Genomic DNA, 16,739 nt, shown 5'->3' with positions numbered 1-16,739 from the left:
TGAGTTCCAGGACAGCCAGGGCTACACAGAGAAACCCTGTCTCGAAAAACCAAAAAAAAAAACAAAACAAATCTTCCCTTTAAAGAAACTTTCGTGTTTAATGGTTTGTGGATTGTTAACCGTTTCAACTCAGGCTGTTTGTGAGGCCCTTCCTTCCCTTATACCTGCTATGGTAATCCCAGTCAACCAAGCCCTTTAGCAGCCAGACATTTTACCCTCACCTCAGCCTCCTTGCTCCAACATGGATGCTTAGAGGAACCTTCACTGTAACCACCGCTGCTTGCTATGGAAGGACAACTCCAGCCCCAGAAGGCACCACTCTGACCAACAGTTTTCAAACACCTTGTGCTTGCTTATTATTATCACAAGCCTTAGTGAACCCCAGCATTTATCTTCACATATGCCAGAAAGAGAGAGAGTGCACCTCCATCTCCTCTCTGTGTCCCTTATTGCAAACTGTTTGGCTTGTTTCTCAAATTACCTGGGAGAAGAAACCTTCCTGTGCTGTCCTTCTAGTGTTGCAACATTTAAAATAGTGCTATATTGTTTTGGATCTTTATCATTAGAAGAGTGACCAAAGTAGCATGAAGAGGAGACAGTAGAAGGAAGAGACAGGACAGTGGCAAAACACATGCTGCCACCATAGCAGCAGTGGTAGGAGTATCATTAATTGTAACAGGACAGCTGAAGCATTTCAGAATGGCTTGGGACAAAAAACAGTAGGAGGGGCAGAAGTGATAAAGAAGACAGAGCAGAAGTATAGAAATGATCGAAGAGGAAGAGCCAGTGCTGAATGATAGACTAAGGAATGCCAGAGCTGACAAGCTGTGGATCTCAACCACTAATCCAGTGCAACGGAGTAGCCAGACTTTAACACCCTAGGCCTGAAAATCCTTAACACTGGCCACTATAGGAGCTGAGGGCCCCAGTTCCTGGTGGTTACCCAGGAACTAAAAATAGCACGTGCACTGCTTCTGAAAGTTGGAAGAAAATAGCTGTCAAGTACCAGGGTTGTTGGTGGTTAAAACCCAGAGTAGCAAGTCCCGCATCCGCATCCGAAAGCCTAGAAAAACAAAACAAAACAAAAAAAGAATCTCGTAATGTGCTTCTTGGTGCTTTTCATATCTTCTTTGGAGAAAAAACTTCAAATCTCTTTAAAAATTTGAAATGTATGTGTATGGTGTTTTGCCAGCATGTGTGTCTGTGCATCATGTATATGCCTGTTTCCTGCTGAGGTTGGAAGAGGATATCCCTGGAAATTAAAGACAGTTGTGAGCCACTATGTGGGTGTTGAGGACTGAACATGAACATGGATGGGTCTTCTGGAAGAACAGTCAGCATTCTTTTTTTTTTTTTTTTTTTTTTTTGTTTTTTCGAGACAGGGTTTCTCTGTGTAGCCCTAGCTGTCCTGGAACTCACTCTGTAGACCAGGCTGGCCTCGCACTCAGAAATCTGCCTGCCTCTGCCTCCCAAGTGCTGGGATTAAAGGCATGCACCGCCACTGCCTGGCACAGCCAGCATTCTTAATTGCCAAGCCACCTCTCCAGCCACACTTTTTTTTTTTTTCAGATGTATGCGTATGAGTGTTTTGCCTGTATGTTTATATGTGCTTCATGTGTGCGCTGGGTGCCAGTGAAGGTTAGAAGAGTGCATCAGATTGCCTGGAACTGCAACTACAGATGGTGAGCCACCACGTAGATGCTAGTAATTAAACCCAGGTCCTGTGCAGGGGCAGCAAGTGCTCTCAACCACTAACCCACCTCTCTAGCTCCCATTTCCTTTTCTAGTTTTGCTTTTACTTATTTTTGTTTTGTTTTTGAGACAGTGTCTCACCATGTAGCGCTTCCTGGTCTAGAACATGCTCTGTAGACCAGGCTGGCTTCACAGTCACAGAGCTCTCCTTGTCTCTGCCTCCTGAGTACTAGGAATAAAGGTGTGCACCACAAGGCTTTGCATGGCTTTACTTTTGCCCTATATAGACAAGGCTGGCCTCTAACTTGAGATCTTATTCTTTTTCCTGAGTACTGGGATTAGTCATATGCTGCCATGCCCAAGTGTTTATGTGTTTTGTTCTTTTTTTTTCCCCCGAGACAAGGGTTTCTCTGTGTAGCCCTGGCTGTCCTGGAACTCACTCTGTAGACCAGGCTGGCCTCGAACTCAGAAATCAGCCTGCCTCTGCCTCTCAAGTGCTGGGATTAAAGGTGTGCCCCACCACCAAAAGTTGTTTTATTGGCTATCCAAAACTTGGGCTCAACAATAGTTTGTTACATGAGTCATTTTATTGGTCCAGGAGATTTTTCCAATTGCTGGATACATTATTTAAATATATACAATAAACATGGCATAAAAGAGAAGGGCCCTACAAGGGCCTGAAGAGTCATTTTTCCTTTAGGGGTATGTCATTTGTAGGTTGCCCAGGCTGCAGTAGTTGGTCCCATACTCATGCACATCCAGGCAGCACTAATTATAGTCAATCAGTTGTTTTAATAGAGGGTGAGAGAGAGCTCAGTGGCCATGAGCACTTACTGCTCTTGCAGAGGACCTGGATTCAGTTCCCAGCACCCACATGACAGCATCCACTGTCCAACTGTCTGCAACAATAAGTTTGCAAAGTTATGTTGTCAGAACTTCTATGGGGCAATGTAGACAAAAAATGAAAATATTTAAGGCAACAGAATCTTAGAGTTGATTAGCTATAGTAAAGCACTCAATTCTCTATATATTAACACCCCTTTCATAAGAACTCTAAAAAGCACATTACAAAGTATAGTTGAGACTAGCCTGGTAGCCTTTTTCCTCTCCTTCCTGAGGATAAATTCAGGCATTTTACAGTGTTCCTTGCAATTGAGTATGCCTGGTGTCCAACTCCCCTCTTTTCAGTATCCCAAGAACCTCTCACTTGGTCATTTCCACCGTTAATTGACAATTGAGTGTAGATGACAAAGACTACAGTGAATCCATGCTTTGAAGATTTCAGTGGAGAATATAGATTGAGTTTGGTTCCTATAATAATGGATAACAGAATCATGGCAGTAACCAGAAAATTTTTTATTAATCTGTGTAAATCTGTAATGATTATTTTAGTATAGTCTTCCTAGTACCAAAACTGATGGCAGGTAGAGTGAAGAGGTCTACAGAGTGGTTCCCAGACAACTAGGGCTACACAGAAAAACCCCGTCTCAAAACAAACAAAACGGCCTACTGGTTATATAACAAAGTCTAGCACTGCTAAGGAAAGCTTGTCTAGGTACCAAAATGCAGAGTCCTAGCCTTTCTTTTAGTTCGCAGAAACCCTTTAAAGGAAAAGGGCCCCTTTAAAGTAAACCTTCAAGCCGGGCGTGGTGGCGCACGCCTTTAATCCCAGCACTCGGGAGGCAGAGGCAGGCGGATTTCTGAGTTCGAGGCCAGCCTGGTCTACAAAGTGAGTTCCAGGACAGCCAGGGCTACACAGAGAAACCCTGTCTCGAAAAACCAAAAAAAAAAAAAAAAAAGTAAACCTTCACACGTATTTTTAAAAAGTGTAGTCAAAATTTCCCTCCCTTCCTTTGCCTCTGTTTTGGTGACATAAAAAAAAAAATACCCACATCTCTTGAAATACACAAGTATTGATTATGATTAACTGTTAATCTCTGCTGGCCCAGACTATCTTTACAGTCCACCAGTTAGAGTGGAATTAGAGTATACATGAAGTTTTTGTCCTGAGTCATTTTATTGGTCCAGGAGATTTTTTCCAGTTTCTGGATACATCATGTAAATATACACAATATACATGACATAAAGAAGAGAAGGGCCCTGGTAGGGGAGGAAGACTCATTTCTCCTCTGGGAAGCAACAGAAAATAAAGAGATACAACATTTTAGAAATTATTTTTATTACATCTATTTTATGTGTGCACGCACACAAATGGTGACCAGGACAACTTGCATGAGTTGATTCTCTCTTACCACGTGGATCCCTGGGATTGAATTCAGGCCACCAGGCTCGTGTAGCAAGTGCTTTTACCCACTGGGCCATCTCACTGGCCCAAGATACAACATATTTATAAGACAAAACAAACAAAAATAGAGGGCAAAACTGCAAGTAGCAAGATCTCAGAAGCAAAGAAAAATAAAAATAGAAAAGTGGACTTTTTCATTTTCTCAAATGAACATCTGAGCGCATGACATCAAACAATAATTTGCAACTGTTCCATCAGGTCCGCTAAATTATGTGCAGGTCTGGAAACTCACACTTGCTACATTGTCATCCCTTTTTCCTCCTTTGAGACCCCATGGGGAGGTTCCTTGAGACCAGACAACTAAGGGATACAATAGTCACACTTGGCTTACAGATGTTCTGCAGGACATGCTAGCCTCTGCTACAAGTGGCTAGTTTCAGAGTTACAGCTCCACTTTGGGTTGATTACTATTACAGAAACAGTCAAAAGCATAGACAGCTTGCTGGCTCATGTCTGCATAGTCAAGGATTTGGAAATAACAAGACTGAAATGCTGAAGAGACATCTGAGGAAAAAGGCCTATGCAAATAGCTGTCCATTTTGGAATGAGCACAGTGAGAATTTTCATGACCCATGTAAACAAGCACCAGTATAGAAAAATCTCAAAAGAGATATTCCATTCTATGGTTGTGGCCAATCTCTATCCTGTCACCTTTATCTTTGCCAATAGGCTTCTGAACAAAGTGGCCATGATAGCAGGCATGGGCTCTAAGTCAGGGTTGCCCTGAAGGCCAATCTCATTGTAGTTTACTGTTGAACGCTCAACATGCCAACAAAGAAGTCCTTTGCCTTGATAATTGATTACACATGCACTGCAAGAAGTCAGTCCTGGTCCTCCAAAATTCTGACAGGAAACAGAAAAAAAATCTTGGTTGCAAGCATGTGCTACCTCTCATGAAGAATCACAGGTGACAGCAAGAGCCCAGAAAGCAGAGACAGGTGTATGAAAAACCATCCTCAGTTTTGGAATCAATTCAAGGAACTTCATATGCCCAGATGGATTTAACTTGTAACGGACCAGTTTGGAAACAGCTCCTGTTTCCACCTGCTACAGGCACACACATATCCTTTGCCCTTTTTGAACTGGAATGTCTGTATATGCCTTCCCACCATTGTATATTAGGAAGTGGTAGGGATGGATAATGCGTATTTTCACATTTCACAGTTCCATCCATAGAGAAAAACAGTACTTGAGCCATATGTAGGGATTGTGCCCAAGGCAATTCATTCATATTTAGCACCTTTGAGGTTATGCAGTAATGGGATGTGATGTAAGAAAGAAAACTTAAGGAGTAGATATATTTTGTACATGGATGGAACATGAATGAGATTAAGTATCAGAGAGCAAACCATAATAGTTCATCTCCAAGATGACCCCCCCAATGAACCCCATCCTCTTAATTCCTTCCTTCTGAATATGGTCTAGACCTCCCCCCCTTTCCCTCTTAATGGCTTCTAATTAATATTGTCAATTGCAAAAAACAATGGAATGTTATTTCTGAGATAGTCATTTCTGTTTCTTGCCCATCTTGATCTCATAAAACAATCAGCCATATTGTGAGCTGCCCTGTGAAAAATCCACCCACATTCAAGAAACTGATTGAACCTGTAAGAAACTGAGTCCTGCCAACTACAGAACTTCTAAGTACATCCTAACCCAATATGCCAGAAGATGACAGCTGCGCTGGCTGACATCTTGATTGATGCCTGTGAATGACCTTGAAGTCAGCTAAATGTTGCTTTATTGGCAGTTTTGACTTTTGTTTGAGACAGGGTCCCACTCTACAACTCAGGCTAGTTTCAAATTTGCAATCTTACCTGCTCTTACTTCCATAGGTTTGGTTTTAAAGGTATGTGCCAACCATGTTACTGTCTTACAGTAATACACACTGAACACAGACAGTCATGGGAGACAGGCATGGGAATGATGCCACAGAACAATAGCAATACAAGCTTCTACCTAGCTGGCATTGCTGATGTCCCAGTTGACTAACAGTAAAGTTCCATTATGAACAATAGTCTGGTGGCACACCAATTACTTAGACCCCCCTCTGAAATAAATAGGGCTTTATTTTGCATCGAAAATGGTTATCGCAACCCTGTCATGTTTTGGCTGGGCCCAGCATATTGCCCTAGGGGTCTATTCCTTATATGCTTACTCAGAACTTGCCAAGTATCTTATATACTTGAGTGTGGCACCCAGGATTTAAGCACCCCCTAATTTCAGGTCTTCTAGGACACATGGTTAATGTTTCTCTTTCAGGGCTCTGGTGGTCTTGGTCCAGACCCAAATGACTTCCAGAGTGTCATCCTGGATCAGCAGACTCCATACAGTGCATAAGGAACAGAATTCACATGCAGTGTAGGGTTGGAAATGCTGCTTGATCTGCCTCTTTCTGAACTGACCATACAAGATTCCCATCCTCCCAACCCCCAGCCTTGAAGTAGCAGAGGACTCAGACATGGTTCTTGTTTTTCTCCTCCAGGAACTCTCAGAATAGGTACTTTCAGGTAGGTAGGGGAAAAAAAACTCATTAAACCTAGTGTTTTGGACATGATTTAAGGCACAGTGGAGACACTGAAAAGCTAGACAGGAAGAAATGCAAAGTTGGGCCAAGAGAGGAATTTAGATGCTGGATGTGGTGGCACATCTTTAATCCAAGCACTCAGGAGGCAGAGGCAGGCCTCCTGTGAGTTTGAGGCCAGCCTGGTCTACATAGTGAGTTCCAGGCCAGCCAGGGCTACAGACTCTGTCTCAGTAAGAGAGAATGGGGAACGGGAGGAGGGAGAGATTTGTCCTTAATAGAAGCACAGTATCTCTTTCCACCCCTGCATACTCAGGTGCTATCCTGTATCCTGGCAGGAGTGAACTGTCTGGTAGGATGGAGAAGCAAGATGGTATCTGTAAACTAAATGACTCAGGGTAAAACTTGCCCACTCACTTGGTGCTCTCCTGGAGGAGAAGGGAAAAACAATTGAGAAGTTGCCCCCTTCAGATTGGCCTTTGGGCAAGCCCAGGGTGCATTTTCTTTATTGACGTCTGATATTGCAGGACCTAGCTCACAGGGCTGTGCCATCCTTGGGCTGGTGGTCCTGGGTGCAGTATGTAGGCTGAGCAAATCATGATGAGCAAGCCAGTAAGCAGCACTCCTCCATGGCCTCTGCATCAACTCCTGCCTCTAAGTTCCTGCCTCCTTCCCTGGATGGACTACAAGCTGTAAGATGAAATAAACCCTTTCTTCCCCAAGTTGTTTTTGGTTGTGGTGTTTTATCACAGCAACAGAAACCTAATTAAGACAGTTTTGAATCAATAATGGCTACATGTACACTGTGAAAGGAGCAGAAAGTGTATAAGGGATATGTCAGGGAAATGCTGCGAACGGCTGCCTGAAAATTAGTAAGGGACAGGCCCATACCACAGAGGACCCCTACTTTGGCCTGAGAAGTTCACTAGCCTAGGAGATGTTGTAGGTTGTAGGCACCATCTTTACCTTTCCTTTGGCCGCTTCTTCCTGTGCCTAGCTTCCATGGACTAGAGTGGTAGTAAAATATCAAGCTCCTTTGGGTGTCTCTTCTGCTACCTCCAACTCTCAATGGAAACCAATGGCTGGGCAAAGGCAAGACCCTTGATTGAAACTTAGTATCAAAGTGGACCCAGGGCAGGGGTGTTCCCTGTTTACTGGTGTTTACCTTTCAACATAGACTAAAAGACTCAGTAAGGCAGGTAGGTCTAAGCCATGCTCCCACCCCTGAAAGCCACCCAAAGAGGGTGAGTGAGATATATCACTACATTTCTAGCAACTGGAAATCCTGGGAAAGGGGAGAAATGGAGCCAAATAATCCTTCTGAAGATATAAATGAGGAAGGGCAAAGTAAGAGTGCTGGTGTGCTGAGTTCCTGAGCTAGGGATCAAGACTTGACTTTAGCCTGTAACACCTCATACAACCTTGAGAAGAGGAAAAGCCTTGGAGAAGCCAGGGATGCCTGGAAGTTAGCTAGTGAAACAGGGCCTCCAAGCTTTTGCTTCCTCCTGTATCTCCTAGGTAAACTCTGGGCAGAGAACTCTCAGAACCATAAGAGTGTTCTTAGTCTTTAGAGGGTTATGGTTCCTTCATGAATATGATGCAATCTGGTGGGTCTTAATCTGAGAAAAATGCATATAGATACCCACAAAAACATGTATTTCAGAGGTCAGTCCCTGATCAAGCATAGTCCCTTCTTTCAGGCTCAGAAGGGTGAAAATACAACTACTGTAGGACTATTAATAGGCTTGAAGCTACTATGCCAAGTCAAAGAAGCCAGACACAAAAGGATCACATATTGTATAATTTCATTTATATAAAATGTCCAGAAGAGACAAATGGGAGTAAGGAGGAAATACCTAGGCAATGTGGGGTTTCTTCTGAGGGTTGTAAAAACATTCTAAAACTTTTTGCAGTGATGATTCATTCAATGACTGAAATATACTAAAAGTCACTGAATTGTATACTTGAAGTGGATGAACTGTATCTATGCACATTTCATCTCAATAGAGCAGTTTAACAGTGACACAGACGTTACAAATTAACCACACATTCATTAGGGGCAGAAAGAACTAATGGAGAAACATCAAGGATGGTCTGACTCACCAAATTACATATTTAAAACAGCTGAACTTTATAGCATGGAAACTCTACCTCAATAAAGCCATGAAGAAAAAGTCCCCCAGAGAATAGAAAATCAAGAGCACAAAGCTAGGGGAAGCTGTTGTGCAAATTATCAAAGGGGGCCAGTGCCCACCAGTCTGAAATGGCTTGGGGGAAGACCAGGAAGGAAATCTTTTCCAAGGTTAGAGAGAAGTTGGTAAGATTCAAATTCAGAGCCCTGCTTCCCTGGCCCTGGCACTACTACTAACTGGCACTGCAGCTGCTCCATTAACAGGCGAGGAAGGTTCTGCTCTCTTTTTGAAGAGAAATGCACTTCAGAAACATGTTTCCAAAAAAAAAAAAAAAAACATTCCTAAGGGTTTTATTTCTAATGAGGAAAATAATAAAATAAAATTAAAATAGGCTTTAGTTGAAACAAAGTTTCTTGTTTTGCTTTTTTTTTCTCCTTTTGAACAAATTAATTACACACCAACAATCTTCTTTATTACAGCATGAACCCAGGAGGAGGAAAGGAGATAGGGGAGGATGGGCAGGAAGGGTTGAGGTGGGTGTGTGGACAAGCACCAAAAGCCTTCAGACCATAGGCAGCCCTGCTCAACCCCAACAAAATTCATTTAAAATAAAAAGGCGAGGACAGCTATGTGAAGTTTCCTCCTCCTGGGTGGAACAGTAAGGGGAAGGGAAAAGATGAAAGAAGTAAAATGGAGGGGGGGGGAAGCAAAAGTGTGAAGTAGGGGAGGGAAGGTTAGTGTAGCATGGCCTGACCCAGGGTCAGAACTGGGGATAAGGGAGAGGTCCCCCAGTTTGCATGTGCCCTGGATTTGTCTCTGGAATGGTGCTGGCCCAGCCCCAGTAGATCCCCTGCCCACCTGTCTATCTGCCTCTGGTGTCTGGGAATGCTGGTTAGAGGTTACCAGGGACGCAGGACTCCAGGGGCCGGCCCCCAGGAGCTGAGGTCTGAACAATACCTTGGAGTCAGAATATAAAAGTCACGATCTTGGGGATGGTGGTGAGGGGGAAGTCTCTCCACCTACCCGCCCACCTCCAAGAAGCAGGCTTGATGGTCAGAAAGGATCCTTGAGGCCAAGGAAGGATCTTTGTTGGGGTCTGTGCTAGGCTCAGCCACTGTCACAATTGTTGCAGAGATGGCTGCTGCGGGCAGGACATCAACAGCCGGGAAGTCAGAGTAGAGAAAGGGGCTGAGGTGTCAGAACCAGCCTCTAACACTGGTTCTAAGCCATCCTGGTCCTCCTGGGTGCTGGGGCTGCCACTGTTGGGGAAGGGTACAGGAGGGACCTCACCCCCAGTCTCCTCCTCCAGCTCCTCTTCCTCCTGGACTTCCTCGGCTTCTGGTCCTGAGCTTCGTACCCTCTTTGGCTCTAGCTCCTCTCGTGCCGGGTCATCCGGCTCCCCACCCCGATCCACCTTTCTCCGTCGTCTCCTCTCTAGGGCTCGGCCTCGTGTCCGACTCCCATGGCGCTCTGCCTTCTCCAGCTGTGAACACAGAAGGCAAAAAAAGACCAAATTGTAAGTGGGGTCTGGTGGTGCATGACTGTAATCCCAGCACTTGCAAGGCTAAAGCAGGAAGATTGCCATGAGCCAGGCAGTGGTGGCACACGCCTTCAGTTCCAGCACTTGGGAGGCAGAGGCAGGCAGATTTATGAGTTCGAGGCCAGCCTGGTCTACAGAGTGAGTTCCAGGACAGCCAGGGCTATAAAGAGAAACCCTGTCTCGAAAAAACCAAAAACCAAAAACCAAAAACCAAAAACAAAACAAAAAAAAAAGCCACGAATTCTAAGGCTAGCTAGCAAAATCCTATCCCACTCTCCCTCTCCTTGCGTACACGGCAAGTAGTCAGGGCTCTCTGCCTACTTGGCCTGACCAGGCCATGTCAATAATGGCTCCTCTCCTTACCTCCAGAAGTGTCTGGACCCTCTTCAAGTCTGGAGGCTGCCCAGCCTGCAGCAGCTGCCAGATGCTATGATTCTCATCTAGGGTCACCTCAAGCAGATCCCCTTCCATCATAAGTTCCTCCAGTGGGGCTCGGGTTGCCTCAGGCAGTTCCAACACAGGGCCAGACAACTGTGGTAATATTGAGGATAGCAGCTCCAGATCTGGAAGATGCAGGGACAGGATGGATTAGAGGCTTCTCTTGGTCTAATCCTACACCGCTATAACAGAGCTGAGGACATCAGGGGCCACACTGATAATATCCATTCAACATCCCACTCACACTACAGCTAGACCTACCTCTCTTACCTGAGCCCTCCTCTGTGGCTACCTTTTCAGGACTGGTCACACTGTCCCCATTCTCCAACAGCCCCTGGACCTATCAAATATCAAGATCAGGAAAAGGCAAGGGGTAACTGAACTGAAGAGCCAGGCCCTACTCTTCCTTCACCCATGCCAAACCTGGAAGACTATCTCTTGGAGGAAGGCAAACATGGGGTGTCAGCTGAGAGCAGGGTTTAGGAATTTGGACAGATAATAGGATGGAACAAAAAGGCTGAGCCAAAGGAGATTTAAAACAGGAGAAACAGGGGCAGAGTTAGGGGGACATGAATTTGAAGTTAAGAGCTAGGCTAAGCAGCTCACCTTAGGCATATTGCCAGTGCCTTCTCCACCATCTGAAGGGTAAGCCAGGGATTCCTCAGGCTTGGATTCAGCCTGTAGCCGTTGGCGGAGTTCAGCCAGCCGTCCCAACAGAGCAGTCACTTCCTCAGAGGCCAAAACCTGTCTGGCACGGCCTTGCCAGCTGATGGCTCTCTCTGTGAGGCACTGTAGAGCCTCACCCTCAGGCAGCCGCACAGGCAGTCTCTGTAGGGCTACCAGCAGTGCCAGGATGGTTTCCAAGCGTGGGCGCCGTGAGCGCATACACAGAGGGCACAAGAATTTGGTGTCCCATTCCCACCAGGCCAGCAGTGGGGATGAGGGAAGACTGGACCTCTGGGAGCTGAGGAGGCGGGGTACTGTCACACAGCGCCCATGGAACCAGTCCTGACACAGGTCACACTGCAGAGCTCCCACCCCAGCTGGCACTTGCCCACACACGCAGATAGAAGCTGTAGAGGAGGCTGTTGTCAACGGTGCCAGTGGACTTGGCTTGGCTGAGTTTGTACGACGAAGCTGCAGTATCCCTTCCTTCTCCTTCTGCTCCCCCTCTTTGAAGGCCACGATCTGCCGTGCCCAGGAAAGGGGGAAGAATAGGTAAACAATCTGATTCTTTCATTCTCTGAATGCAATACCCAAACCACTCCCAAACCAGGAAAACTGAGCTCAGGAAGCAAGTGGTCTGCCCATGGTCACAGGGTTCAGACAATCATCACCAGGCTCTTTACCCATCTGTATCTAAGCTTCTTACCACAGAGCCTGGGTCCCTGAGGTCCTGCGCAGACAGCCCCAACAGCTCTGTGTCAGATTTGTACAACCCCAGCTCCTTCTCCATCCACCGGCTGCGTTTGGTGCTGTCTGAGCCGGCGTCTGCACACGGGCAGAGCACCTGAGGCAGGCAGACAGAGGCAAATGACCAGGCTTCCCTACCTCCCCGGATTCTTTCCTCCCCTCACCCATGCCCCCTCAAAAACTCATATTCTCATATAAACTACCTCAAAACAAGTAAGTCTTATAAAAAGAGGCTATAGGTAAAAGTGCTAGATCTCACCTCCAATAATGTATAGCAGGAGTTCTTCTTGAGGAAGGTCTTGGAGGCCTTTTCTCTCCAGGAGTGTGCTGTCAATACCTGTAGCTCTAGCTGTCTCAGTTCCTCCAGCCCCACAGGGAGGTCCCGACCCACAGCTACGAGGCCCTCCAAGTCATCCAAGCAAGGGTAGTGGTCACCATTCTGAGCACAGGTGAGAGAAAAGGGCAAGTTGAACTTGCAAATATCTCCTAATTCTCTATGTCTGGTCTGAGCTGGGAAGATGGTTTGCCCTCATAATCTCAAAGCAGAAACAAATAACATTGTCCTCAGGAGTACCCTCTACCATGCATGACACCTGGCTCAGTCCAGGTAGCCAGTCAGCCTTCAGGGATACTGGACTATCCTTTTGTGGTCTTCCTTTTCTACCTACTGCCAGGTACCTGTCCCTTTCTACTCTCATAATACCTGTCTCCTTGCTCTACCATCCACATCCCGGCCAGCCCCTCACATCCTTCAGGCCAGCCTCAGAAGACCCTCTCTTAATATTGTTCTGCAAACATTTTGCCTCCTCACAATATGTGGTATCTCATCCCTCTCTCTAACCATGCAACACAGCACAAGCCTGTATATCATCTCTTCTAGCAACATGGAAAATCTAGGTGTGGATGGGGGTGGTCCTTACTTGGATCTCATCCACATCAGCAATCCATGCCCGGGCCTTAGCAAGAGCCTCCTTGAGAGACTGGATATTGGGCAAGTGAACAGGGATGTTTTCTGCTTCATGGATTATGGCCTCAAGTGTGGCTGGTGGATGCTTCTGCCTAAAAACAAGAAAAGAAGGGGCAGGGGAACAGGCCAGTTTGCTCTATGGATCAGAGCACAGCCTGATCAGTAGCTGTACACAGCTGTGCTCTTGTTATTCTTTCTGCCACTTCTGTGCTTTGATGTTGGTAAAGATGGTTGCCAGGTTCTGCTTACTTCAGATTGCATGCACCCACATATCCTCCACCATAGCTCTTGCACCTACGTTTGCCACTCTGTCAGCCTGCTAGAAGTTTACACTCTGATCACTTGTGTATCCTGTGGCATTTTTTTACAAATATCCACTCATCTGCTTGTTTCCTGTGCTTCTGAGCATGTTTACATGCTGGTCTATTGGTACTGGGCTACACACACACACCCCAGCCTACCTCTGCCTCTATGTATTCAGACTTAAAAAGAAAAAGAAACAAAGAAAAAACAAACAAACAAACAAAACTAAAAACCAAGACCAGAAACAAAAGAGCAGAGAAACTCAATATACCTACACTGGGGAGTGATGCCCAAGGCCACCCACAGCCATTTTCTTCAGATTCTCCACTAAAATTTGAAAGTAAAGAATGGCAGGGAGGGGAAGGGTTGGACTTACCTGGCCTCTAAGCAGAGGTGGGCTTTCTCTTCCCAGCGTTCAGCGATGGTCAGCAGCTCCTGAAGCTCTGCCTGGGCCTTATCCACAGCAGGGCTAGGGGCTACACTGGCGCCCGCAACCAACAGTCCCCTCATGATGGCCAGGGTACCCCTTCGGGCAGAGGGAGCCAGCGTGCGTTTTACCTCATCCAGCCACCGCGCCTGTTCCACCTGCCTTTGGAGCTGCTGGGCTTCAGGTACCTCCACACCCAGCTGTTGTCCTCTCTCCAACAAGGACTGCAGCAGCCCTGGACTGGAAGGCTGTGAGACCAGGGCCTCACGGGCCTCAGTCTGGTAGGCTTCCACATGTTCCAGAATACCCTACCAGAACACAGGATGAATAAAGAACAAACCCTTCAGATGAGGCCACTTAAGAGGACCCACAACACATCCTGTTCCAGCACCTCCCAACACAACCTTTTGAGAAATGGAAATCTGCCATGGACTGAACTGTCACTGTCTGAACTCTAAAACAGTAGTTCCTGTAACATTTGACTGCTCATTACAATAGCCTACGGAATGCATTAAAATGTATATTCCTAGGCAGGTTTATTCATGATTGATCATAAATTTGTACTTTACTTCTCTCTACATGGGACTCTGTTCTCAAAGCACCAAGAGACCCTCCACCGTAAGAAATATTATGCTATATAAAACCCTCATGCTCACTCTGGGGTCCCCTGCCTTCTCCATCCTACTTCTATTTTTTTTTTAAAGATTTATTTATTATTATATATAAGTCACCTTAGCTATCCTCAGACGCACCAGAAGAGGGCATCAGATCTCATTACAGGTGGTTGTGAGCCACCATGTGGTTGCTGGGATTTGAACTCAGGACCTTCAGAAGAGCAATCAGGGCTCTTACCCGCTGAGCCATCTCTCCAGCCCCCTACTTCTATTTTTATAAACTTTATTTATTGTTTCAGGCTCAATAAGCACCTTTGTTACCTTTTACTTCCTCAGGTAAACCTTCCATTGTCTCAACAGCTTGTACTCATATCTCTGTTCCTTGTCCCAAATCCCAAACCTAAAACCTTGCTCATTCTTTGCACTATTTTCTCACACATGCACCCTGTCTTACCTAAACCCACCTCTCCTCACCTTGACATCCCCAATCTGGTGCATGGCACAGGGCAGGTTGTTCATCTGGCCCAGAAAATCCCGTAGCTCAGCCAGGGTCATCTGTAGGCCAGCCTCCCTGTCAGGGCTATGGAGTTTCATGTATGAGATTTCAGATGCAAACCCAGGTCCCTCCTTTCATGTGTGCCAAAACCACTCTTCACTGTATCTGTTCAACTTCAATCTTGTGTCTCAATGTTCCCACAATTGCCTAGGCTACAGGGAGGGTTTTTAAATCTAAGCCTATTTATAGGGTGAAGGGATAGGAGCAGAAAGGGAAACAGTTGGAGGGTGAAGGAGCTTATAAGCTAGTGATGCTAACAGAAGCCACACTTTATTCTTACATCCCCACTAACCTGCATGGAGCTGGAGAGAGAACCCCAAGCCTCATATACTAGATAAACAGGAAGGTACACTGCAAGCCCCTAGACTTTACAATCCACTGTCTACTGCAACTATGCTGCTTTTCTTGTTTGTGTCCTATTCTAGCCCTTAAACCTCCCATACTCCTCCCTGCCCACAAACTCCCTCAACCTACCTCTCAAATCTTCTACAGATGCTGATTATAAACACTTCTAATTTTTCTTATTGACAAGGCTCTCATTCTCCATGAAAAGTTACCTGTCCTTGTACTCTGCAGTACTTCCCAGGCTATCACCTCATACTTGGCAACTTCCTGCTAATGTTCCAAGGACCCCACTGTATTTAGAATCCACCACTTGTAACACACTTTTCGCCTCACATCAACATACCCAGCTTCCTGGCCACTGACCAATCCCAGAGCCCGGGACACACAAGCCTCTGCTTCACTCAGGCAGTTTTTCAGTCGCTGTAGAAGCTCACTGTTAGGAAACCTTCGCTCACGAGCCTCAGATTCTAGTGCTCTCAGTTCTTCCAGGCCTGGAGAAAGAGTAAGAAGGATTAGGCAATATTAATTCAAGGCAGAGGAGAAGGGCCAGAGATACAGAAGAAACAAGAATAGAACTTGTCTGAAGAGTCCCTCTATCCGCCCCATTCCAACCCCCACCCCCAGTCACTCACTGCGCTTCCGCCCATCTTCCACCTCCAGGGCCACTCGTACTTTGTTAGCCCAGGTGTCAAAGGACTCAGCTCTAACTTTCAGTTTATGCAGCATGGCAGGCAGCTCATCCAAGGTGTACCGATACCTGGAAAAGCACAGGGTAGAGTACACTTTAGCCCAACTTGGCACTCTCCTACTTCCTTCACATAGGTCCTAGACTTACCGAAGGTACTGGCGGCTACTGGAGCACTTGCAGAGGTCATTGATATGAGAAAGGCAGACAAGGCCATCTGGGCAGTCATAGCAAGCCAGGGCAGATAGGAAACATGTGGTCTTGCACTTTATGCACTGACGTTCATCATCTGGAAGCAGCTCAAAAGCCTCTCGCTCAGCCTCGGTGATACCCTGGGGCATACAACCCACACATTGTTCAGAAACAGACAAGGTGGCAGAAATCCCATCTCATTATCAGAGTAACTCAAATCTTTCATGATGGTTGTGAAGACTGGAAAGCCAAGCTTCACATCACATCTGCCTTCTGTCAACTCTACAATCTCAAAGCAGGGGTTCTGATGGATCATAATTGACAAGATCAGTATGGACTTCAGGACAAAAAAAAAAAAAAAGAAGAAGATAGAAAAATTTGGGTAAGATTCAGATTAGGAGCTGGACAATGTGGCAAATACTTATAATTCCAGCATTCAGAAGGATGAGGCAGAAGGATTATTGTGAACTCAAGGCCAGCCAGGGCAATATAGCTAAATATTTCACAAGACTAAAACCAAGGACAAGTGAGATGAGTCAGCAGATAAAGGCTCTTGTTGCATAAGCCTGGCAGCCTGAGTTCAATTCCCAGAAGCCATGTTAAGGA

The 16,739-nt window shown here is 46.0% G+C and overlaps 1 protein-coding gene across 6 annotated transcripts in view; it reads right to left on the bottom strand.

Annotated features, from left to right (window-relative positions):
* Nucleotides 1-3,690: 3,690 nt before the first annotated feature.
* Kdm5c (lysine demethylase 5C) overlaps nucleotides 3,691-16,739 on the bottom strand; it is a 46,214-nt gene continuing 33,165 nt past the window's right edge. For 3 of the 6 annotated variants that reach the window (XM_021153597.2, XM_021153598.2, XM_029473066.1), the window contains 12 exons: nucleotides 16,092-16,273; nucleotides 15,889-16,013; nucleotides 15,600-15,747; nucleotides 14,830-14,935; nucleotides 13,691-14,049; nucleotides 12,965-13,103; nucleotides 12,304-12,483; nucleotides 12,004-12,141; nucleotides 11,238-11,819; nucleotides 10,893-10,971; nucleotides 10,557-10,756; nucleotides 8,307-10,136 (listed from right to left, as the gene is read on the bottom strand). In XM_021153597.2, coding sequence (XP_021009256.1) covers nucleotides 9,771-10,136; nucleotides 10,557-10,756; nucleotides 10,893-10,971; nucleotides 11,238-11,819; nucleotides 12,004-12,141; nucleotides 12,304-12,483; nucleotides 12,965-13,103; nucleotides 13,691-14,049; nucleotides 14,830-14,935; nucleotides 15,600-15,747; nucleotides 15,889-16,013; nucleotides 16,092-16,273 — 2,604 coding nt within the window. In that variant the 3' untranslated portion in view covers nucleotides 8,307-9,770. Of the gene's footprint in view, nucleotides 10,137-10,556; nucleotides 10,757-10,892; nucleotides 10,972-11,237; nucleotides 11,820-12,003; nucleotides 12,142-12,303; nucleotides 12,484-12,964; nucleotides 13,104-13,690; nucleotides 14,050-14,829; nucleotides 14,936-15,599; nucleotides 15,748-15,888; nucleotides 16,014-16,091; nucleotides 16,274-16,739 lie in introns of all 6 variants that reach the window. The other 3 variants (XM_029473065.1, XM_029473067.1, XM_021153599.2) reach the window with 2 other exon arrangements.

This window comes from Mus caroli, chromosome X (genome assembly GCF_900094665.2).
Source record: "Mus caroli chromosome X, CAROLI_EIJ_v1.1, whole genome shotgun sequence".
Taxonomy (NCBI): Eukaryota; Metazoa; Chordata; class Mammalia; order Rodentia; family Muridae; genus Mus; species Mus caroli.
This window is presented reverse-complemented; position numbering and strand designations above follow the sequence as displayed.